The 26,727-nt window shown below is 37.4% G+C and overlaps 1 protein-coding gene across 1 annotated transcript in view; it reads right to left on the bottom strand.

Moving 5' to 3' along the window:
• Nucleotides 1-8,762: 8,762 nt before the first annotated feature.
• LOC139717972 (kinesin-like protein KIF2A) overlaps nt 8,763-26,727 on the bottom strand; it is a 49,097-nt gene continuing 31,132 nt past the window's right edge. The window contains exons 10-17 of the mRNA XM_071629455.1: nt 18,600-18,755; nt 13,701-13,965; nt 12,963-13,162; nt 12,373-12,440; nt 11,405-11,537; nt 10,866-10,967; nt 9,602-9,674; nt 8,763-9,044 (exon numbers count right to left, since the gene is read on the bottom strand). Of these exons, the coding sequence (XP_071485556.1) occupies nt 8,914-9,044; nt 9,602-9,674; nt 10,866-10,967; nt 11,405-11,537; nt 12,373-12,440; nt 12,963-13,162; nt 13,701-13,965; nt 18,600-18,755 (1,128 nt within the window). The 3' untranslated portion in view covers nt 8,763-8,913. The remainder of the gene's footprint in view (nt 9,045-9,601; nt 9,675-10,865; nt 10,968-11,404; nt 11,538-12,372; nt 12,441-12,962; nt 13,163-13,700; nt 13,966-18,599; nt 18,756-26,727) is intronic.

Raw genomic sequence — 26,727 nt, 5'->3', positions numbered from 1 at the left:
TCTTTTTTTTTCAATGCATGTAACAGAGAAGTATTGACAGATTTGCCGCAAATACATTTGGCATGCTTTGAGAGCAATCATTGGTGAGGAATATGAATTCAAGTTATCTATTTGTACAATGTACCACATTGTGACGCTTAATCCTATCAGATAACCAATGATCCTACAATCATTAGATACACAGGACTACATACCCCGCGAGAGAAGGAAATAAATGCCCAAATCCCAATAACCAAGAATGACTAGCTTCAATATGATACATTAAAATAGCACAACAAAATTTTATTTTTGCTTGATCTTTTACCCCTTTCATAAACTCACCCTCCAATTATCTGCCTAAGAATAATGCGGACATTTCAATGAAAAATGCGTTCACAAATTCTGAAAATTATCCGCATTATTTTTACGAGCGCCCGTCCTGAAAAAGGCGGATAATCGTCATGGTGACTGCACACGTCCCTCCTGCGGGAAAGACAGGTGACGTTTGACCGCACCCCGGCAATTATCCGCATTATTTGGGTTTGCGTTCATAAACTCCAAATCTGGTCCCGATGCTGCTATTATGCGGATAATAGAAGGGTCGAAAAAAAGCGGATTATTCTTCCCCCTCTCCGATTTTACGACCAAATGATGCGGATATTATCCGCATTATTGAGTTTATGACAGGGGTATTAGTATAAAGTATGTACATATTAATCCCCCCCCCCCCCACACACACACACACCATTATCAAAGTGAGTATGTTTGATGTAAAGCATTGTTTGGTTAATAACAGTTATTCAATGCAAAAGATATACAATGTATGCATGTCCATTCGTTTTACATTTTAAGAGGGAAAAAGAAAGATTTACATGTACACAATGTATTTACATTGTATGCACAGGTAAAAAGGACATTAGTGACTTCACAAGATCATGCATTCATCTAATTTACGAATGTGGCTGTGACTAATATTACTGTTTTATGACAAGATGTGAAGCGTAAGTCGTTCTGTTTGATTTCTCTCTGTTCATTAGGCCAACTTGAACATGGGGTGGACTTGTGTAGCCTCACATATACCATACATAACTAGAAAAGCACTCTGAGAGCGCAGACCTCATCCCCCAAGCATGCAGCTCATTTCCACCACTGATCTTGTTCTTCTATTATTTCCACCCATACGTACTACATTGTGTGCAGAGTCGCCCGAATCCCAATATAGAAGCCTTTGTTACGTCATAAACCCTCAGCTGCACGGCGCGCCTCGCCCTAACAGAAACTAGAGCACGCACTTTAGTGCGCGCATGCAAACCTCAGTGCGCACAGCCTGAACTCACAAGTTCATTGACCCTACCTGCTAAAATATCAAAAATCCTTCATAAATTCCCCAAAAATTCTCGGATCACTACCAAAAGTTAATCGTTTTGCACTTGTGTCATTCTCAACCTTTCCTGCAAGTTTCATCCCAATATGTTCACTACTCTTTGAGTTATTTTGCGCACGGACAAACGAACGAACGAACGAACAAACCAACAGTAACGAAAACATAACCTCCCCCCTTGGCGGAGGTAATTACCACACACACATACAGGTGAACATTATCCACATACTTCTACACCCTACACATCCACATACGTATATGAGCACATATCACAGTGAGTAAGAGGGTACACCACCTGGCCACCAAACACTGCAGCAAGAACCAAGCTGTTAATATCATTTCATTGCTTTTTGCACTTGGGATCTAAATGACCCATGTTTTTTAATCACATCATTGACAGCAAATAGATGAAATAACAGGTACAGTAAATATGACTTTTTTTTTCTTTCATAGAATAGCTATTTATAAAGTCAGGGAGAAATTTCTTTTCATCGTTGCACACGCTCTACATGTATAAGCTTTACAATGTACACTTAAAGTGACACTATTTACAGGGGCAATGTCTGGTTATGATGTACAAACACTATGCATATCGGCCAACATTTCCAAAGCTACGGCAGTCCAAGCAAGCACATGGCCTGACACATGTAAACTGTGTACCTAGATGACTGTGGGTGCTGGGTCTCCTTCGTGAACCTTACAATAATATACTACAAGTATTTACAGTTTAAGAATCATGTATCATACATTCACAGGACCGTGAAATATAGAGAAAAATGGAAACATTCATTCTACACCACATGAAGGGTGTTGCCGATAATAAGGCTGTGTCATCATTACGTGCATTAGTATTACAGTTGTGGGGGAACTGGGGTTGTTTTTAATTTAAATACTACAAATATGGAAAGATATTTATTACATTTCTGATCATGCAACATTTACCTTGATTCTAGACATACACTGTACTTACCTACAGGACAAAAATGATACAAAAGTACAACTCCACCTAAGTATCTTTATAGTGGTTTCTTACATATCAAATCATCATATTGAGCACATTGTTCTTCCTTCTTTTTTCCTGCTTGCACTTGACTTTATTAATGTAAACATTACTTCTTGTGTTGTAATTTTGAGTCATATGCCAAAAAGAAGCAGCAGAATATGTTATTGAATAACAAGATTATCACATCAAAGCATTTACATAAGCAAAGCTGGCTTATGAATGAAGAGACAGCCAGTGGGCTATAATTCATATATCTCCCTTGTCTTACAAATGGGAAGCATTATTGCTTACGATCATAACAAAGTACAGTAAAAAAAAATCTACATACTGTTTAATCTTTTTTTTTTTTTGGTGCTATCCAATTATACAAAACGCAACTGAGAAAGAGCTATTCTACATTTTCACAGGCAGGTCCTCATCAATAACAGAAAATGGTGGATACCACTTTGTTTTTCATCTCTTTTTTTCGAGGACTAATTAGACTAATATGGCACTTGTTCAGGAGAGAATGCTACGGCTTCAGACTTTGACTACTGTTACATGCCATTTATCTCAAAGCACTGAATAAGAGAAGGAAACTTCCATGTTGTTTTAAACCACAGATAAGTATTGAAGAGGCTTACAAATTAGCTGACACACACTGTGTGTGAGAAACCCTACAGCTTGGCACATTATCAAGACATCCTATGCAATATCAAAGAACATGGTGTGGTAATTAAGCTTTGTGTGTGCCTGCTACCTTAATTTAAGTGTCAAGCTATCAACTGAAGAGTCTTCCTGTATTTTCTGCATGTCAGCTTCTGATGTATAAAAAATCCAGCGCATGCAAACCTGACATCATAGAGTCAGTCACAAGGAGATTGTATATCTTCGTGCTAAAAATCAAGAAAAACAAATTGAAAAATGTGAGGATTGCCAAACACCCATGATGGTCCACGGAAGATAATCACACACCATTGGCAGCACATTGGTAGATCAGCACTTACTGTGGTACTGAAGTTTTCTAAGATGATTCTGATTGCATTGTATGCTATTACTGAATAAATATAGACCAATGCAAGATCTCTGTTTTTAACTATGAAACATCTCATATCTCTTCCAAAATGTGAGGGTTATGTATTTCACAACAGAGCAAAACATTTCTAAGCACTCAAGTGATCTGCTCCAACTTTGTGAGAGCAACCACGACTGCATGATAATATCATCTGGGAGGATCACTTCATAAATCAGCTTGTAGGGGATAAATGATACTTTTCTGAAGGTTATAACACTTGTGAATAAGACATATCTATTCAGGGGCGGATCCAGGATTTCCGTAAAGAGGGGGCGCGTTTACAAAATTAAAGGGAGGGGGTGCACGCACCCCTCCCCCATTTTTCTTTTTATTTCTTTTGTTTCAACAAAAAATAAAGGGGTGCGTGTGCCGGTTGCGGTCCTCCCTGGATCCGCCCCTGTCTATTTCCTCTGCAATCATGACCTTATCAGAAAGCTTTCCCTGTCAAGGCTACAACTTAAGGACTTTCCTCAGTTAAAGTGAAGTCCACGTCATTTTCTTCAAACTTTCCATACCGTAACTTTGACCCATCCGAAGCCCAAATATGTAAACAAAACCATAGGTTCATGTGCTTGTTTTTCTTCTACGGGACTTTGAAGATTATGACTAATCTGCCGTCCTGTACCAAAATGATAGCGTTACAGGATCAAGACCATGATTGGCAATAAAATCTGCAATGACAAACTTAAATCCCCATAATTCTTTTAAAATCCACGATATTTTCTCCAAATTTGCAACAATTGCAGAAAAATGTACCCAAAACGAGGAAAACGTTTTAAATTTAGGGTTTACACTCTCATTCTTGATCAAGCAGCGCCCTCACGTGGCAGAAAACACCGAAATCTCTCAAATCCTTCTCATCAACGTTTTCTGTTAGGGGTGAGCTAAAGGACAAGGTTCATAAACTTATGCTGTACATTCAAAACCCATGTCATTTTCATGAAACTTGACCAAATTGTAGAAGAAGGCTTACTAATTCCAGGGAAACAATAAAAAGAGGGGAATCATGTGCTCGTTTTTGTGCTAGCAGCGCTCCCATGTGACATATATCATCGTAAGTCCCCGAAATCTGGTCAGGAACCTATGCAGGGATGCCCTGGCAGGGTGCATTCACAAATCTCATGCTGTACATTCAAAACCCATGTCATTTTCACGAAACTTGACCAAATTGTAGAAGGTGGCTTACTTATTCCAGAAAAACAGTAAAAAAAGGGGGGGGGGGGGGGATTCATGTGCTAATTTTTGTGCTGGCAGCACCCCCATATAATAGAAATCATCCTAGGATCCCAAAATCTGGTTATAAACCTATCGTGGGTGCCCTGATTAGGTGGGATTCAGGAATGTCATGCTGTACATTCAAAACCCAAGTCATTTTCACGAAACTTTATCAAATTGTAGAAGAAGGGTTACTTAATGCAGAACAATTGTAAAAATGGGGGGTTCATGTGCTCGCTTTTGTGCTAGCAGAGCCTCCTTGCGACAGAAATCATCGTAAGACCCCCAAATCTGGTCAGGAATCAATGCATGAATCTCATGCGGTTCACTCAAAACCCCATTTCCTTCTTTTTTTTTTTTTAAAAAAAGTGTTACAATTGCAGTGATATGGTGGAAAAATATTCAGAAAGGAAGGTCCATGTGCATTTTTGTTATTATTTCCCTTACACAGCCATAATGATATTATGTGGACGAAAGTGTGGAAAACTCCACATTGACATGCTTGTTTGTTTGTTTGTTGGTTTGTTTGTTTGTTTTACCCACTTGCTGTAACCATGTGCAGAAAGTGAAAACGGAGGAAGAAGAATAAATATAAGGAAATGGGAGTTTTGGCAATAGTCTGACGGTCCTCCAAAGGAAAAACAAATCTTAATGTAATGACATTGATTGTAGATTGCATGTGTTGGTTGTACTAGCAGCTGCTCATCTCAGCTAGCTCAGCTCATCACTCGTGCGTGCGCTTCTCCGCTCTTTGTTACGTCACTGCCAACCTGCGCAGCTAGGATGCGCACAAACACAACTGAGGAACGTCCTTAAAACAACTTCCCAATCAATATCAATACTAACTGATTAATTACTGCACATTGGGCTGATGACAGCCACTTGTAATTGAGGGGAAAATCCAACTGTAGCATTGTTGATAGGATGGTTGATTTCTTTGGTGCCATTCTATGTTTCACCATACAATAAATAATGGTAACCAATGAATACATCAAACACTGAAGTTCAAACAAAATGACATGCAAAACACTTTGAACATGTAAACACATAATGGTATATTTACACACTTGTTGCTAGTCACCTGCCATGGAATAAATCCATGACATTACATGGCACTGACACTTAATTGTTTTAACATTACTTGAAACTGTATTGTGAAGTATGATCAAAGCATCGAAAGAAGGCTGAACTTGCTTACTAGAAACCAATATCCACTTTATACCCAGTGGAGTACATAAAAGGCTTATCATGTTGTGTTGTTGTATACTTTTTCTGTTTCAAAGAAGTTCATCTCACTCTGAGGTACCATATGAAGACACAAAACATGATGCTTTGGATAAATGCATATTGGACAGTTGGTATAGAAACAAATGGTTTTTGGCATGGAAGCAAAAAAAAAAAAAAAATCACAAACAGTCATAATTTACAAGTTAGAGACTTATCCAACTTGAAAATTACACATAATTGCACACATACAAACTTCAGATTTGTGATGGATTTATAGACATTTTGTTGATACTACCAATTATATTTTAATTTCATTTCTCCAGAGTCCACATCAAACAGTGTACACTTGGCACATCTTCATACTATTTTTTTTTTTTACACACAAGTTTAAAACTATCAAATTCAAACAATTTTGTTCACATTCTCATTTCTGCCCATTATCACAATCACCATGTTAATGTGATATATAAGGCAGCATTTCCTTTAGAACTCTCAAATCTAACCACTGCATGCTCTTGCAATTCAATCACTGCAAATATACCAAATCAGAAATTTCACTTCTGTTTTAGGCAATATTGGTTGACACACAATGGGCATTAAACTGTGAAATGACTTATGGAGAAAGAAATTATCAACCCGTTGAGGATGGGCTGATTTTGCTATAACAGACATTTCCCTGATACGCCTGCCCGAGTATACTCGGGACTAGTCTTCACCAGGTTAAAGCATGAGAACTAGTGCACTTGGTCCCTCCCCTTTTCTGTAACTTAATATTCTTCATGGAACATTAAAACAGATGCTTTTAATGGTAATAAGGAACAGAAGCAAGAACGAGACAACGTATGCCACAAGTACATGCAAATAAAAAAAGAAAACAAAACAAAACAAAGAAAGACTATGCATATCACAAATCTCCTCAATTAATCACACAGGATTCCCACTACTAAATGCATCTACTATAAGGCTAATGGAATGACACACAAGTGCATTTGTAATCAGGTACCAAGTTACATATCTACTATCCTTTTTTTTTTTCTTCATATCACTTATCAAAAAACATTGGCTTCTCATCCCCCCCCCCTTCTAGAATTGTCTCCCCTGAAAAGTTATTGCCTGTGAAGACAACTAACAGCTTGCAGAAACTTTACTCCACCATCGCTAGAATAGCTTACTTCTGATAACCATTTTTTTTTTCAAGTCTGCCTACTCTTGTGTGTGTGTTTTTTTCTAATGAAAAATTTGTCTATTTTTGTTACAAATGTGCAATTGTTATGTTTGAAGGACTTTGCAACTTATAATGAAAATTATTACATAAATGTTAATCTTGCATTATGCTTTATGATCACACACTTAATGTACTCTTGGACATTCTCATGACAGCATGCTTTGAGCATTAACCCTAACTTACCTGGGGGGGGGGGGGGGGGCATAATGGCCCCCCCTCGACACTTCGCGTGATATCTCCGCAACGCGAGAACCCATCCACACGGCGATTCGTGACAATTTACCTTGAAGCCTTGCGCAACTTTTAAGACCAAATTTGCGACGTCCAGGTACGCGGTTCCGAAGTTATGCAACATTATGTAAGTGCATGTCAGATTGCTCAAAAAATTGCTCAAAAACGTGATTTTGTGTACAAAACCAATGCAAATTAGGTTTCTATCTCAAAATCATAATTGTATCATTATTTTTACTTTTAGTGATTAAAAGCAATTAATTTTATGTTTCTTATGATTGAAATGGTGTCGCCAAAGATTCCCATTGAAAAAACAATGAAAAACAAAAAGTGAAAAAACAAGGAAATACATAAGAAATTATAAAAACAATAAAATACATGAGAAATGAAAATTGATACCAATTTTTTTTTCAACCTAAACTTAATCAGATTCACCAAAGAGTCTTCAAGCAAAAAATTTTGAAGTTTGGGGGCTTTATTTAATGATTTACAGCCAAATTCTAATTTCATGCATAAATTAACATGATTAATTCATACAAAAAAATAAAATAGAGAGATTTATTGAAATTCATCCACACAGCCCACTAGATTGCATCATGAGTGACTCGCGTGCCAATTTTCGTAACGAACGCCCGATCCGCGGCCGAGATCATCATGGGCCATCATGCCCCCCCGATAGCCCAGGTAAGTTAGGGTTTAAAAAAAAAAAAAGTTGAGGGGGAACAGATGCACACATGCACCTCTACAAGGATTCTTCATTCAAATCTATCTCATCATATTATGATCTTGGCTTGAACAGTTGAAGATATAAAGAAAATTTGTGGCCAGAACCTGGGAGTTCCCTTTTCAGAAACATGCTAGCGTAAGATGTAATATAATTTCTTCTTGTGAATATTACTTACAGTATTAAATAGGCAAGAAGAGACAGAAAGAAAAGATGCAACTTGTTTCATTTACAAGTCCAGAGTACCTAAATTACCATAAAAGGTGTGACAGCGTAATTCACAGAGCTTCTTACACATCCATGCATATAAGTATATTTCAGAGGACTCGTCATATGGTTTCTGAGAATCCCATCCCTAAAAGATCTAGCAAATAATTTCTCAAGAGTGCCATTATCTCCAGACTTAACTTTAAGAGTCAAAGTCTCGTATCAAAGTGATAATTGCTTTAGAATCTGGTTCAAAACGTTGCAATTACTTTTTCCACTGACAAACCTGTGTGATATGGTACTGGCACACGGCTTTAAGCAGATGATCTAAATAAGTTATTCACTATGTGATGGAAGTGAAACAGTAGACACATCCATTTTGGAATCTACAAAATTCTAACTGACAAGGATTGTGCTTTGCAGAGTACCCATTAAGAGTGTTCAGAATTTACTCTGTCCTTTGAGGCTAGCTGGCAGGTGGAAATAAAAAAAAAAAACACCAACAAAAAGCACCTACCAAAGAACTTCAAACCAAACTCACATGAAGATGTAGAGCCCAGTTACTGTGTGATAAAACATGCCACATTGACTCTCATTAGGCTGACAATGGTAAAACATACATGCCAACCCTCTCAGGGTTGCCTAGGCTACAGCTGCAGGCTATGCATCATTTTTTGATGTTGCGGCTTGCTTTTTCCTCCTCGGTGAGCTGGCCGCGGAAGTTGGAGACACGCTCTCTCAGATCTGTCAGAATTTCAATCTTCCTAGACAAGATGGCCTCAAGTCCAGAGACATATTCTGTGTGCAAGAAGGAATCATTTTATCCTCATATTACAGGATCACAGCTGGAGTCATTTCTGATCTCAACTCCCCCCTCCCCTGATTCCATTACAAGATGACTTGACATCAATGAAGCCAATGTAAAATGAGATCATTTTGCTCTCTCAATTAGATTTTTTTTTCTCCTATGTTCACATGAAAACCAGCTAAAAAACTCTTGAAGGTAAATTGGATATCTGAGTGTGTACATTACATCTGGAACACAGTTCTACCACTGTTGGTCATCATTTGGTGTTATTTTCTAACTTGGGAGGATACAATTTCAACAAGAAAACCCATGCAACAAATCACATTTGTAGTGTACTACATGTACCTATGGCATATATGCTTACAGATGGCTTTGGCTAACACTGCAAAATTATGGTTCAACTACAAGCTACTTGCTAACATGATCATGTCATGATTATTATGACTACTGTCAAAGTGTACATAATAAAAATGGAAAATGGAAAACTAATAATTGAACTACACCAACAAGAAAACACTAGAAATGACAAGATTGCTCAACACTGTACCTTCAACATCATAGTCAACTTCATCTGTCATTGTCAAGAGCTGCTCCTCCTCAGCAATTAACTGCTTGGATTCCTGGCAGGTGAATCAAGAGAAAAAGCATCATTTTTCCTGTCTGTACGCTCTCTTTTGCCAATCATTCTACATATTTGTTAAATAAGCATTAAGTTTAATAAAGTTGACTACAGCATTCAAAACCATTATCCACATCACCATACTGTATTATTGGCTAATGAGTCCTTTTTTAAGTACTGGTACAGATACCTACTGTAAAACCCAGAAGTGCTTGCAAGCATTACAATCACACTAATTTTGCGAGAGCCAAGATTCATGAGTTTAAAATGTACACAAAAGTTCTTCTACACTATATTCATTGAATGCCAGAGGATTTTGGTGAAAATTGCATGCCACAAAATGATTGCAGGCTTGACTTTGCAAAAATTTCATGTATAGTTCATAATGTGTAAACAAGAATCTTTAATGAGCTATTGCTTTCACAATACGATATCTTTACGTTAGAAACAGACCATGTTACACACAAACTAATCCTGGTTCAGCAGAATACGAATTTCAGTGCATACATATTTCATGTATGAAGACATTGCCTTCTAATGCCAGTGTTATGCAGTATTCAGTCATATCCAGCGTGTAGTATCTATATTATATTGGATGGCTATGAATGGGATACCAGGGAATATTGCACGAGTTAGGGCCAATATTGCACAAATCGAAGATGAATGCAATATTGACTCTAACGAGTGCAATATTCCCTGGTATTCCATGAATCAAGGCCATCCAGTATAATTATTATCATCTATACAATCAAGTAGAGCAACCATGAACTGCACAAAATTACCCAGCTTCTACTCGACTCGGCAGCACTGTCCCATCCCAGCACTGAAAAGGGGAAGCCCCTAAAACTGCGTATGAAACAAACAACTAGCAAGATGTTTGCGCGCTTGTGAAAAACGTAACAAAATGAAGCGCACTAGTAGCAAGCGTTTGCGCATTCAGCAAGCGCTCACGCCATAAACGAGACAAAATTGAATATCATGTGATCTTGAACGGCAAGCAACAACGGTAGCCTATGGGGAATTAATACGTTGGTCTATGCGATTCGTTCAATATGCTCTGATATTGAACGGTAAAAATTGAGCGGACTACAATACGCATTTTTAATGCGCCGCTAAAACGTCCTATATAGATGATAATAACTGATTCTGGGATTCCTCTAAATTGATTGATTGCAAATATTGTCACACCCACCTCCAGACATGTGCGGTGGCTGTCCACCACTTGTTCTTCCATCTCCTGAAGCTGGTTCATCACCTCATGGAATGTGAACATCTCCACAGACACCTCCTCCTCCTGACAATGGCCACGAAAACAAAAGAATGAAGAACAAAACATACAATGGCAACATTTCTCACCAACACCTAATTCTATCATCTGAATTTCTACAACACATCTTGATATTTTTCATCATAGTCCTTATCAGGTCCATTCCTCTCCATATATCAGGCTTAACATACTATCTAAATGAAGTTTCTCAAATTTCTTTAGCACTGTGTACATCCATTGTATGCTACTCTTGTTGTAGTACATTCTGGCACAAAAAAAGATGGCTCTTGTTGGTCTGTGTAGCTACAGGTACACAATGACGAGAAATTATTTCAGTTCACTCAGAACTTTTTATCTGCACTACAGATAAAAAACCTCTTTTTTTTGTCAGGATTTACATTAAAATATTGCAGGTTTATCTATCATTGATTTGATGTACCTGTTTGGTTTATGGCTTGACTTACATTTTGGGTGCAAAGCATAGCTAGATCACTGTTGCTAGGCGACAAACTCCTCTCTGGACTGCCTCCATTTTTGGCTGGTGTGGGTGGCGCCCTGTGGTCATCTGCTCCTCCTCCTGGCCCAAGCTCCTTCACTCTGAGATGTAAATGAGATTATTCACAAGAGCAAGGAGAATATTATGTTTAAAACATATCTGGGCAGGCGTTCATGTTTAATTCTTTATGCATCAATACATATAAATGTAGAGCCATGAACTCTGCAGTTTCACCAAGCACGCTTTAATACTATGCCAAAACAAAATATAATCCAATAGCTCCCTGAACAGATATTATTTACAAGCAGATAAGCTTGAATAAAAGTTGCAATATCTAGACAATGCAGACAATATTTCAATAAATTGCAAAATGGAAAACACATGACGGACTCCAGGCATTTAAAGTGAATGTGGCAAGACACTTGCTTTGGAAACTTCTTTCTTGACTGACCTTTAAAGCTAGTTCAATTCCTAGATGAAGAAATCTACACTGAATGGAATCTAGAGTTGCATGCTAGTGCAGAGCCCATTCCACACAAAGAAATGAATACTCCTCTCTTTCCTGCCTTACTATACAAATTCAGTAACAGTTTAACGTGCACATATAAAGGAAAGTTAATATAAATTCTGCAAAGAAAAAAACAACGACAAAGCAAAACAAACAAACAAACACACTCAGAAAACAAACAAGCAAAAACAACAAACAAAAAAAATCAAACAAATTATCAAACAAACAAAGTAACAAAATACCAGCAGCTGCACTGTTATCCAACTTCAGAAAAACAACTTATCATATTATTTCTATGTATGCATGTTTGCTTTCAAATTTTCAAACACAGACAGGTCCAACTGAAAAAAAAAAAGACTTATAGCATACCTGACAGGTCCAACTACAAAAATAAAAAACAAACAAACAAACAAAGACATATAGCATACCTGTCTGCATATCTCAAAGTGTTGAGAGTGTGTTCACATGAACTCATGCCTGGTGACACCATGGCAATCTGGAGGATGCAAAAAAACAAAAGGGATGAGTGATGCTTGGGAGATATGGCAACTATGGTTCTTACTGATCTAGTGAATGTGATGCTGCCACCATATCCAGCATTAACTATCATGGCCTCATACCATTAAATTTACAAAATGCCACTATACATAAATTCATCATTAATGGAATGCATCATCACCATCATCATAATAATCTATATCATAATCATTTCTCTATTTTCAAATGCTTTTCTCAGAAATGCCAATATCTGCTGTCTTTACACTTCGTCTCATACTTTGGAAGTGGGGAACTGAAAGAAAAATGTTTTTTAGCATAAGATCTCATTAAGTCTCCAAGTGCATTTACATTTAAATTATTGATAAAACATTATATAACACAGTGTCTAGTAAAGTCTGTAGATAGTATGCATAATGTAATGCCCAATTGCCAAATGAAACTTTACAGACTGACATAATGATTTATGCACATGGAAAAATTCAAGCACAATACAGTAGCAAGAATTTCACTGTGGACTGACCATGCAGGTACGGGAATTGTTGCCGATGAAGGAGTCCCTCAGGACCTGTGTGAGCTTGCTGGCCCTGAAGGGGACATGTGCTGCATCACGGCCTAGAGATCGGATACATTCCTTGAGAGCCAGGAGGGATTTGTTTATCTCTGCTCCTTCCATACGTGTCTGGCGATTGGAGCTCTGCGTGTCCTTACCCCTTTCATTGCCTTTGTGAAGAGAGAGTAAAAAAAATAAAAAGCCTCCAGTAATAATGAAAACTGATCAAGTTGTCAGATAGTTACATTGTCATCTGAATGGTTCAAGACGTCCTAAAAGTTCTGAGATCATATTGGCATAAGTTGTACTAATTTCCTACTTTTGATGTCTTCATTCTTGTCCCATTCCCCCCCCCCCCCCCCCCCCAACTTTGGATGAGGTATACAGGCCCAGTCACTTCATAGAATAACATATGACATTGCACAGAATTGCTTGAGTAGACAGCTTGGAGTGTGTTTGTCTTAATTTGTATTAAGGACTACATAAATACTTCATATTATTATTATTTTTTCATTATCATTATCATTATTATTATTATTATTATTATTATTATTATTATTATTATTATTATTATTGTTATTATAATGTTATCATAATTGTTATTATTATTATTATTATTATTATTATTATTAATCATGTTATTATAATTGTTATTATTATTATTATTATTATTATTATTATTATTATTATTATTATTATTATTATTACCAGCAAGGTCAATGAGGGAGAATTTTCCATGAAGTCTGCCTGAGGTCTTCTTTCTCAGGATGATTTGGAAGACGGCGTGAGATCTTGAAGAATGCTGATTGGCCGAGGTCTGTCCTGAAGTCCGTACATTGTTCCCACTGGCAATGAGCTTTAGAACATCATCAGTATTCTTCACTGCCCTTTCCTGGAGCCCAACCACCTGGACTTGCTGTTTCCCATCTTCCAGGACCCGCAACTTTGCTTTGCCATTCAGCAGGTCAAAGACCTGTACACACAAGAAGACAGAACACAGAAATATTTAGCAGTTGTCACATGTTTCAGGACTGGTCTTTTTGACTGTTTGTGAGAAATGGACTGACGCAAAGTCATAACTGAGTCACAGCCACAAAAAGGTAAAGGTGATGTTTGTAGATCTTCTTGATCTTAAATTTACTTTCCCCCATTATATCAGTCAAATACCAGAAGTCACTGAATAGCAATAAAATAATACCAACAGTACAAAAGTCAAATTACTAGACTCACCAGTAAACTCTCACTCTCATACCTCATGATCAGTTGAAGTTTGATGTAAGGTGGAATTGTATTCTCTTCAGAGTCACAATGGGTTTAAGGGTTTCAATGATATCTATTTGTCACAGCCACTCTGTTTCAATTGCTTGATGCACATGCTTGCCTTCGTGGCACATGATATTCTTGTTTTATATAAAACTGTAAGTAATACTGTCAATTTATTTGCATACACTTAAACCACTAGCAAAGCAGATATGATGAAAGGAAATCAGCTAATATAAAATGTACTTGCATCATATGCCTCTGTCTAGGCTTTAGGTCTCTCATACTACATTAATCCAGATATTGCAAAGACATTTGAGAATTTGGAGAACTTGCAAGTACAGTCAACCTCGCGTAAGTCGACATAATCGGGACTGAGCAAAACACGTCGACTTACGCGAATGTCGACTTACGCCTAAGTCGACATTTTGTCGACTTATAAATGAAAATTAATTTTCCCTGTACAGAGTAAGATTTGGATCACGATGCGGATCGCTACCCATATCTTACTCCTTTTGCCGCCAAAACATGCCTACTGACATGAGCAACAATAATGTTTTAGTTCATGCATAAATCTTGCGCGGGTTAGTAACGACAACGCACAATTCCCAAATCTCTAGAGGGATTTTGAGAGAGCGGGATCGGAAACCTAGGCCCGTTTCTAGACACTTAACGTTTTAAACTTGATTTGAAATATCAAAGGCAAATTCCCCAAAATTGCATTAAACTTTGCGATTTAAATTCAAGTGCGTTGCTGGGAAGATATGTGTGTGATTTCGCATGATTCTGTCGAGATTATTTTTCAGTGCCGCCTGAGTTGAAATATGTGTGATTTTCCTTCCCTAAGTCGCCATATTTGTTCTGCTTAAATTTGTATTGCCATACTCTGAAAATGAATTGTTCTGGCGCTCCGATTCACAACATTACCGCTCTGTACGGCACGGGCCTGTCTGAAATAAAAAGAAGAAGAAAAGTTTGTTCATCCGAAAACGACATCTTTCGGACTAGTACATGTACTATAACCTTCGTAAAAACAAACCTCTTACCATTGTCGGACTAATTTAACTTTGGACTGAGATTTAAAACTTCGGCATAGCGAACTTTAACAATAATTCGTTATCATTTTTTTCATTGACATTTTGTGAAGCAGCATGCGTTTCGGTAGTTTGAAACGTGTCAATGTTGCGATGTCTTTCACCTGCAAGTGCAGACTAAGTTCGGTCACGGCGAAAGTTCCGTTACGAAATAAAAAATAATGCGAGCCTTTTCTACAATAACGCACTTCCGTACATTTTTATGCGTTTAAACGCAGTTTCTAGTTTCGGACAAGAACCGCAAGTCTTTTCTGCAACGCTCTTGCGTTTTAGAAATAGCGTTGCTTGTGATTTGACGGACTTGCATTTGATTTTTAGAGTTGCGTTTAAACGCAATTGAGTTTAAATTTCATACAATTTTCTAGTTTTGTGTTATCAAACGCAAGTCTTTTCAGCGTTCCGTGTGATTTGATGGACTTGTATTTGATATTTAGAGTTGCGTTTAAATGCAATTGAGTTAAAAAAAGTTCCCTACAATTTTCTAGTATCGTGTGATTATCAAACGCAAGTCTTTCAGCGTTCCGTGTGATTTGATGGATTTCCATTTGATTTTTAGAGTTGCATTTAATTTGTAATTTTGTTTACGAAATAAAAAATAATGCAAGTCTTTTAAACAATAACATACTTCCGTAGATGTTTAGAGATGCGTTTAAACACAGTTTCTGTAGTAGTTTCGTACAAAAACCGCAAGTCTTCTCTGCAACGCACTTGCGTTTAAATACAGCGTTACGTGTGATATGATGGACTTGCATTTGATTTTTAGAGTTGCGTTTAAACGCAGTTGAGTTTTAAAAAAAAGTTCCCTACAATTCTAGTTTCGTATGATTATCAAACGCAAGTCTTTCAGCGTTCCGTGCGATTTGATGGACTTGCATTTGATTTTTAGTGTTACGTTTAAACGCAATTGAGTTTAAGTTTCTTACAATTTTCTAGTTTTGTGTGATTATCAAACGCAAGTCTTTTCAGCGTGCCATGTGATTTGATGGACTTGCATTTGATTTTCAGAGTTGCGTTTAATTTTTAATTTTGCTTACGAAATGAAAAAAGTAATGCAAGTCTTTTCAACAATAACGCACTTCCGTAGATGTATAGAGATTTATTTAAACGCAGTTTCTAGTTTCGTACAAAAACCGCAAGTCTTCTCTGCAACACTCTTGCGTTTAAATACATCGTTGCGTGTGATTTGATGGACTTGCATTTGATTTTTAGAGTTGCGTTTAAACGCAATTGAGTTTCAGGTTCGTAACAATTATTTTCTAGTTTCATACAAACGCAAAATTGTCTAAGTTTCAGCAACGCACTTGCGTTTAAATGCAAAAGTTGCATGTGATTTGATACACCTGCATTTTATTTTTTGAGTTGCATTATTAGTTGCATTGTAATAAATCTTTTTAGAAAGGGCCCTGGTTTTAATACCGCTTCGGAATAATCAACGTTATATAGAATATTCGAATTTACAAAAACACCTATTTCATGTTCGGATAATGAATACCTACTGGGACGTATAAGTGTACAAAATTTGTGCGTTTTGAGAAAAACGAGAGGGAGAAAAGGGGTAAAGTGAACTGTCTTGGGTACTACATGACGGTTAATGCTCCAGTGTAAATGAGTGTACAGTCCTTTCTATATTCTGGCATACAAGACAATGGACGCATGGAGCGAACGCTACCGCGCCGTACACTAGCGAATTACCGAGTAGAAACGCAGCGAATCGGAGCGGGAAAACAATTCTTTTTCAGAGAATGGCGATAAGATTTTGAGCGAAAAATTATGTCGACTTAGACGAGGGAATTAACACGTATTTCAGCTCAGTTGGCACTGAAAAATCAGGTCGACTTACGCGAGTTGTCGACTTATAAATGTCGACTAAGACGAGGAAATTTTCAAGGAATAACAAAGGCAAAAATCGGGACTTTTTTATTGTGTCGACTTAAGCGAGTTGTCGACTTATGCGATGTCGACTTAGGCGAGGTCTACTGTACTAGGTGTTTCAAAAAACATTTCCCACTTTTGATTCTTAATAATTCATAAACTATATATCAAATAACACTGTCATTGATATGAGTGATAGCTGAATACTGTACAATTTGATTGAAGGTGGTTTAAATATGAAAGCATATATCAGTTTCATGAAATCCATGATTAATTTCACAGTTAGGTTCCAGATTTTGCTCAATTTTCAACCCTCTGTACAAAATTTCACTTTGCACAGGGGTCAATGGGTGTGTATGGGAGTGTGTGGTTAACACCCTGACAATGGTCCTGAACAATGGCCAGGGTTTGAATGCTTCATTATTCATTCATGAGAAATTCCACTGTCACAACTAGTGTTTATTCAGCCTCTGGCAGTATCTGAGTAAAGTCAAACACCTGCCGATACTGTCTTTGAGTCGCGACAGTGCTCTCCCTACTTCTGAAAAACGAAATTACAATGAATACCTTCTGTTCTATCGTAAACAAGGTGAAAAGAAGCAAAGAAAATCAATTAGAGTATACACTTGTGTATATGGAGCCTTAAAAAAATCTACTGTGAAACAAATCGTCCCAATGATAAATGCTGCTGAACTCTTTACCAAAAATGATCTCTTTTTATCGAAAAGGCGAAAATTTGTCAGACTATTCAATTAGTAGACAGTTGTATAAAAATGAGGAACTTTAGATCATTTATGCTTAATTATATCCCAAATTTAGTGATACATGTATGTGAAGCAAAATGATTGCCAGCTGGAATGAAATGTGGTGTTTGCAAGCACATGGAAACATGTGCTTACTTTTTCCATGTGCATGCATTTTACCCTTTACCGTGCATGAATTCAGACTAGCAGTGCCCAGGGCAATCAATATGAATTATTGATTAAGCATTCATGTGCCAGGGAGCGCGAGACTGACGCCTAGTCAACAGGTGGTTCAGGCATGTCCATTGTTCAGGGCCATTGTCAGCACACACTCACATACACATCATCGGTTTCTGTGTAAAGTTCATTTTTGTACAGAGGGTTAAAATTTGACCAAAATCTGAAACCTTACTTCAAAATCAATCTTAGATTTAATGAAACTGATTTATGCTTTCACATTCAAATTACCTCCAACAAAATTGTACACTATTCAGCTATTACTCATATCAATGACAGTTTTATCGAATGAACAGTTTTAGAATTATTAATGATCAAAAGTGGGAAATGTTTTTTGAAACACCTAGTATGAATGTGTTACTCCCAGAGTCAAAAGAAGTGAAGTGCAAACTTGTAATTACCTTGCCACTGTAGATTTCAAAGAAACTGCAGTGAACTGCAAGCTCTTTGGACTTGTGCTCTGGTCTATTGAGGGACCTGAAGACATCAGCTGCAGCCAGGGCATAGATACCTTTGGTGACATCCTGGTTCTTACCCTGAAAGTTTCCTCCCATGGTCTGCACAACATGAGCAAATTTTTAGATGATCACCATATGTTAGGGGCCCATACTCTTCTTAATGATTCCATGCATTGTTAAGATTTTGTCTCCTTGGTCAGAAGAATTTAATGGTGAAAAGAAATAGCTGTGAGGCAATATTCTCTTTTCTCTATCTTTATTCCATGTACATTCCATCTTATTCTTATTCCTTTTAATGAAGAAACAAGCAATCCAACAGATATGGAGAGAGCATTATCAGCAATGCTGCAGAGGTCAAAAAAGGTACCAGGCATGTGATGTGGCATGTACTTGCAATATATATCATATGGTCTTGTTTCAGATCAATGGTGTAACTGATGGACAAAAGGGCTAAAATTTAGAATTGCTTTTCATGCTTTGAAATGTTGTTGGACATTTCACTTAGGGTTGGTATTTAATGGGAAAAAAAGTTTCAGAGCTCCCGTTTCAATGAAAAGGAAATTACAGGGAGGCAAACTGAAGCGTGGAGCTAATTTCATGAAAAATTCATTTTTCCATTTTTTGACATAGAAGCATAAAAATATTCAACTTCTCTTTCCATCATTATCAATATTTCATGCTTCCAATATAGACTCCAAATTTTAGTCAACATTTTTTGATAAGGAGATGTAATTTTTTCATATTTGAGGAGGAAAACTTAAAATATGTCATTTTTTACAAAATGACCGTCTCTTTTTTGAATTTCTTTATTAAAAATGAGAGAAAATGAATCACTAGTGGTGTATACAAAACATGCTTAGGAAGTAACACAATGATATAGGTATCACCAGATTTCAGTCATTTTAACTTGTGGTGATATTTTTCTGACTCTGGTGTTTCGGACGTGACTGTTAACAAAATGCTATTGTTTCGGACGTGACACAGTAGTTAACATACAATTTAAGTGGAATAACGAAATCAATTTCATTACAATTCAAATCTTAATGGTGGCCAAGCCACAGTTTATGCATAATTACCCTGTTAAAATGCATTCAACATATTAATAGTATACATGCAGGACATTCGTTTCGGACGTGACACACAATGTTTACACAAATTTGTGTCTCTAATGTTTGATACAAAGCCTTTCACAAAGCCTTGACTATTGTCCTGGCAATGCAACGCACTGTATCCCTCAAGCTTGCCTGCCACATTAAAGTGGTGAGGAAAAGCAAATCTATTACCAAATGTCCTATTAACTTGCTGGAAAAAGCTGTAATAGCCAATTCATGCAAAGTATTCAGTTATCAAGAAGCCTGCCATTACACAAGTCGGTTACAGGTAATGTTGAGATACAGAAGGATTTTATAATAGTGATTCATGTCACGTACACAAATTTGAAAAAGGTCAGTTTTACAAGTCAGGAATAATGATTGAAGACCACTAAGCTTTATAGATCAGTAAAATCCATAATGTTGTTTCGGACGTGACTCTTAAAAGTTTACATGACACAGAGTGAAACTAGAAATGTCGCTACAGCGACTGGTTATACCCCCGCCAAACAACATTTCATAAGCTTTGGTCAAAAAACTGAGGAAGTAGTTAAATCCGCAAGATCTTTCCTTGATCTTCTGCCATTAATATGCCGTTACCATGGCAACGTACTTTCGGGTACTGTCGAAAAATGCGTCTTGCACATCTACAACCAAAGGCACACATCTGTACCAAGTTTCATGGAAATTGGGCAAAAACTGAGGAAGTAGTTTGCAACACAAAATTTTCCATCATTTTGGCTCATAATATGTGAGCTGTTACCATGGCAACATACTTTTTGTCACCGTCAAGAAATGTGTCATGCTGACCTATATCCTAAGACAAACATTCAATATGAATTCCATGAGAATTGGAAGAACACTGATGAAGCAGTTTTGCCATGAAGCATTTTGCCCTATATTTTACCAATAACATGCCGTTACCATGGCAACGCACTTTTTGCCACTGCGGAAATATGTGTCTTGCACATTAACATATTCAGATGAACATCTGTACCTAATTTCATAAAAATTGATCGAAAACTGTGGGAGGAGTTCGCGACACAAGATTTGTACCCATTTTTGCCCATAATATGCCGTTACCATGGCAACGTACTTTTGGGTACTGTCAAAAAATACGTCTTGCACATCTACAACCCAAGGCACACATCTGTGCCAAGTTTTATGGGAATCGGTTGAAAACTGAGGAAGTAGTTCGCGACGCAAGATTTGCAACGGACCGACCGCCCGACCGCCCGACCGCCCGACCGACCGCCCGACCGACCGCCCGACCGCCCGACCGTCCGCTGATTCCTATATACCCCCTTCAAACTTCGTTTGGCGGGGGTATAATAAAGAGCTTGAAGTACGTAATATAGATACATGTGCATTCTATGCTGCCAAAAACTCAATCAACCCAGATTGTTCTGTACAAGTTTCTAAGAGTCATGAAGAATACAGGATGTACCTGTAGGTAGTTTTATGTCCTAGTGAGTGAACTGTGTTTTGTACATAACAACCAAGTTATGGCATCACTAGGATTTATAATCTCCAATTTATGACTTCTTACACAAATATTCAAGAATCAGTGCATAAATAATATGCATTTGATAAATTGCAACAACATTCTCCTGGTTAATTCAAACACATCCTTCAATTGAAGTAGAGCTCACTTGTCTGCTGAAATTGGTTACTAGCTAGATAGATTACTATAGTTACCTCTAGAACATCTGTCCACTTAACTCCTGCACATGCAAACATGCTCAATTATTCTGTGCATTTTATGCATATTCAAAGTGAGGAATGCTGTTCTTTGTATTTTTGATACCTGTGACAAAGATCGAATCATGGCCTCCAAATTTTGTAGAACTGTACTGGAATCAGTAACAAGTAAAAAAAAAAGATGTTTTTTTTTTGTAATAAAATGCTAAATATCCTGACTACCATGATATTTGTGACACTAGGAACACAAGTTAGGTAACATTATGCATACACATACGGCTGTATGTGCCATCAAATTTAAATATATTTATAGGGAACTTTAGCAGGCAAGATCATATTTACATCCCCTTATACCACTTTTAGTTGCCAGTTTGTTTGTTTTGTGTATGTGCCTGTGTAATCATTAAATTCAAGTTTCGTTTTACATTTTCATTCACTTAAATTTATCTATTTACAAGTGCATTGCTTGTTCAAATATATTGCACTACCCTGTCTGTCTATGATGCAATGCCCTTTACTGTATGTGTTGGGACATCATATAACTAGCTCACTCAGGGATGTACAAGTACAGTTCTTACAATGTGTGTACATGTCCTTTAAACATTCATTTTTATCGGCTATTCTAACGCTAAATCAGCTTCTGGTTGGGAGTGGATGGTATATGATGTGATTTCAAGTTTACATCTCTTTCATTCAATTTGGAGTTTTGATTGTTCTCCATATACATTGTATTATATGTCCATATGCACAACCTGTAAAACTTGACTTGTCATATTTTGGTAGAGCAGATTGAGATGCACAAAAGAATGACCCTTATAGAATTGAGAAGGGGAGTTGTAAAAGTATCTTACTGCTCATAGCCCTCTCCCAGTTATTAGTACTCACACTCTAGTTTCATACATTTTTAATAATATAACAGTTCAACTGCGCAGTGCACTAAGGTGGAACTTCATGGGGGGGGGGGGGGTGGGGATTGTTGACTAAGGGTAACTTGTCTGGATAGTTACATTTCCAGATCATGTGATTATTCCTAACAAGAATGTTTATTAATGGGGTGCAGTTTATCTGAAATCAGGATTGACCCTACTCATACACTGTACAAGTAGGGAGAGAAATCTGACATTTTGATTTTCACAGTATTCTCAGTACTACAGTTTGTGTGTTTACAGAAGTTGATGTAACGAAATATCAATGAATTATTAATGAAACTGATTCACTATTCACAACACTTTTCGATAGCATGACAACAATTTAATAACATACATGTACTGCTGCAGCACACTTATGAGTCGCTGTTCAATGTATTGTACAGACATATAACGTGAATGTCCAATGAGAACATTATAATGTTAATGCAATATACATGTCCATACATGTATCGGATATTCTTGACAAATAAAGGTGAAAAAGAAAGAAAAATAAGTAATGGTAAGTTAATTTTTTTCCAAATAGTTTGCCTTGCATTGGTATTGCAATTAAACTGACTTAAAACACAAATGGATATGAGCAAAATTGTATAGAATTCAAGTAAAAAGTAATGTTAACACTAATGTGTCACGTCCGAAACAGTGTTTATTATAATGCAAACATTTGTTGCTTTTCAAACTACCAAGAATTTAAATAAACTGCAGAGAGACTATGTAAGAGATATCAAATATGAGTTACATACTGAAGATATTACACATATTTCGAAACTCTACTCCCCATTTTCCCTGCTGTGGATGAGGAAATGAAAGACACTCAGTTATCCCAATCCTAGATTAAATTTAGGCATACTTGTGTCTCTGGGCAAGTAGGTGCCGTTAAATAATGTTAGTTGTAGTTCATAATACATCTTGTACCCTGTAAATGATAATGATACAAGAAGAATGAGTGAACAAATGTATATTGTTGTGTCTGGTCCATTTGTCTAAATAGGTTGTTAACACGTCACGTCCGAAACACCCTTTGTTTACATTCATTACTCCAAAATGTACAAATGAACCTGAGCTGACATAATTCATGCATACATATAACCAGTGTGTTGTTATGAAAGTCAGACAAGCAACTAATTACCTGGTAAGTCTTTTAGTGGAGAACCTGACTTGAAAGTTATCATGTGTATGTTTCAGATGTGACACGGTGTTTCGGACGTGACATGTGTTAACTGAAAACGTAAAATTCCCAGAAAATTTTTATTAACATACGAATACTTTCCTAATATTCACAGACTCTTATGAGAGTAGCAGTGGTGATTTAGAAATGGTGAAAACTGTTTAGTTATAATTTTTTGTATTGATTATCTCAATTTGAAATTTGTTTCGGACGTGACAAAAAGTTAACGGAAAATTGTTAACAAAAATGTATTTTTGAATGTTTTCTATTCAAGCATGGGTGATGCCTTTATACTGCTACATGTACATCTACACATCATTGGCCATGCATTAAATAATGATTTGATGCTCTCTTTTTGAATTTACTTATTTCAAGCACTAATTCTACTAGACCCTAATTTGTTAACGGAAAATGTCACGTCCGAAACACCCCTTTAAAGGTAGTGTCACATGCACATATGAGATGTTGTAGTGTTCCAATGGTGATAGGTATTTAGTATGACTCCTCCTCTTTTACAACAGCAATAATAAGGTTTTAATTTTGGAAAGCTTCATAACATAATATTGATTACCCTAAAACCTTGTAAAATTTGTCCCTGAAGAATGGCACTTTTGGACCACATATGCCTCCCTGGCAAGGAGATGAATTGACCACACAAGTTTGTTATGCTACGGGAGGTAGCACTTTTGGTGCCCTTTCAAACCACCAAAGGAAAAGGGAATACGACTTTGTACTTATTTTTTAGAGTTCATAAAGTAGTCATTTTTAAAGTTACACCATTGATCTGAAACAAGACCATATGTCAATCATTGCTAAAGTACTAATACACTGCACTCCCATTATAACGAACACAGTTTTAGCAAAATTACAGTTACAACAAAGTAAAAATTCAGGCTGCAACATTATCAGCTCTTTGTTTTTTACTGTTTATTTGTTGGGTTATAACGAAATTTCAACTATAATGAGACAAGGCAAGTGCCAAAATATGTCTCGCCCATTCGCGTAGAAGAAATTAATGTTTTTCTACTTCCCAGAAGTTCATTGACTCTGCCTATGACCTTTGACCTTGTGGTGACCTTCAACTCCCCAAGGGACATTTACCAGCCAAGTTTGGTCACAAACAGACATATGGATCAAATGTTTTGAGCCATAATCGAAACGTGCCGTAAAAACTTAACACTGGGCCCTAAAAGTTCGTTGACCCCTGTCTGTGACCTTTGACCATGTGATGACCTTCAACTCCCCAAGGGTCATCTACCATCCGAGTTTGGTCACAAACAGATATAGGGTTCAAAAGTTATGAGCCATAATCAAAATGCACAGTAAAAACTTAACATTGGGCCCTTTAAGTTTGTTGACCCCTGTCTGCGACCTTCGACCTTGTGGTGACCTTCAACTCCCCAAGGGACATCTACCATCCAAGTTTGGTCACAAACTGACATATACATTGAAAGTTATGAGCCATAATCGAAACGCGCCGTAAAAACTTAACATTGGGCCCTAAAGTTCATTGACCCCTGCCTGTGACCTTTGACCTCGAGGTGACTTTTATGTTTAGCAAAATGTGTAACTTTGTATAACCACTCTTCCCTCCAAGGGTGCGTTTATAAGATTTTGCGTGCCTAGAATCACTGTTTTGAATCACTGTTTTGAAACACTGTTTCAAATCACACTTTTGTCAGGAGAGCGTTTATAAGATTTTTTTCTCCGAGCGTGTTGGGGCTCTCCCTCAGACTGTGCCATTGCGCAACTCACTCTGCGCAGTTTTTCCTCGGCAAAAGGTCAAACAGGGTGCGCGCAAGGCATTGTCCAAAAGAAAAATCTTATAAACGCACCCCAAGTTTGACTGAAATTGAAGTCCTCAGTAGAGAGTAATTTAAGTTTTTGTAGCATTACAGACGGATGGACGGACAGACGCCGCAGGCCGCGATCCCTTAGTCTCCCCTCACCTCCGGTGGGCTCGACAAAAACTGCCGGTCCCGAGGACTTCATCACAACAGGAGTCCACTCTATGATGAATAAAATAAAGTGGAATGCACCTTCCCCTAAACTAGGCATAATTTGCATGTTTTCCTACAAAGTGTTTTGTGAAAGGGCTTTACCTCCCTCATCCCCAGCACATTGTGCCCCTGGGGACCTCAAGTGGAAAATGGTGCCTATTTCTACAGGCACATACTATTTCACCCTCGCAATAGCACTAGGCCATGGGGTGAAGCTGAAAAAGAGGCTTAGAAAATGGGTTTCGTTCCAGCAACACTGGCACTACTTTCTGAATGCGGAAATGTGATGTTTTGTACATCCTAAATTCACTGTAAAAAGTTCTCCTCGAAATATCCTGTAGTTTTTGCGAAAATCCATATTTTATAAACTGCGACCAGCAGCCCAATACACATATTGTAATGGGGCTGCGGATTGTAGCATTTAGGATCATGACAGGGTAGTACCACGGACAAATGTCAACCTTTAATCGAACAAAAATTCTTCAATTTGAAGACTTAAAAGTAAGGTTGAAGTATTGACAACAGGGTTCGTGCAAGGTTTGGTTCTACAAATAGTCATTTTCTGTTCGATTTGATGACTTAATATGACTAGGTCGAGAGGAATCTGGGAGAGCTACGCTGAATTGACGGTCAGCGCAGGCGCACACATCACTGCGCACAAATTTCGAATCCATTGACTGGATATTAGATGTCTGTGTGTGCATGCGCTGGCCGACAATTCAGTGTAGCTCTCCCAGTTTCCTCTCGACCGAGTCACATTTAGTCATCAATTTGAACAGAAAGGAACTATTTGCAGAAGCAAACCTTGCACGAACTCTGTTATCAATACTTCAAATTTATTAATAAGTCTTCAAATTGAAGATTTTTTCCCGATTTTAAGTTGATATTTGTCCGCGATAAAACATCCGTCATGATCCTGTATGCTACAGTTCACAGCCCCATGACGCTATGCGTATGGGGCTGCTGGCTGCAGTTATGCGTATGGGGCTGCTAGCCGCAGTATAGTTCCCATAGTGTTTCTAAGCTGAAATACATATACACATTTGTAAAGCACTGCTTTTAGCCATATACCTAGAAAAAAAAGTGAAGTTTTGGTTTAATAGTTGCATTATATCTCATGTTTCAGCTTTTCCTGATGCTGGCTATGCAAAGGAGGACAAGAGCAAAGTGGTTCAAGACCATATG

Source organism: Diadema antillarum, unplaced genomic scaffold, assembly GCF_040938485.1.
Source record: "Diadema antillarum isolate AM-2024a unplaced genomic scaffold, OU_Dant_1.0 scf00000086, whole genome shotgun sequence".
NCBI classification, from domain to species: domain Eukaryota; kingdom Metazoa; phylum Echinodermata; class Echinoidea; order Diadematoida; family Diadematidae; genus Diadema; species Diadema antillarum.
This window is presented reverse-complemented; position numbering and strand designations above follow the sequence as displayed.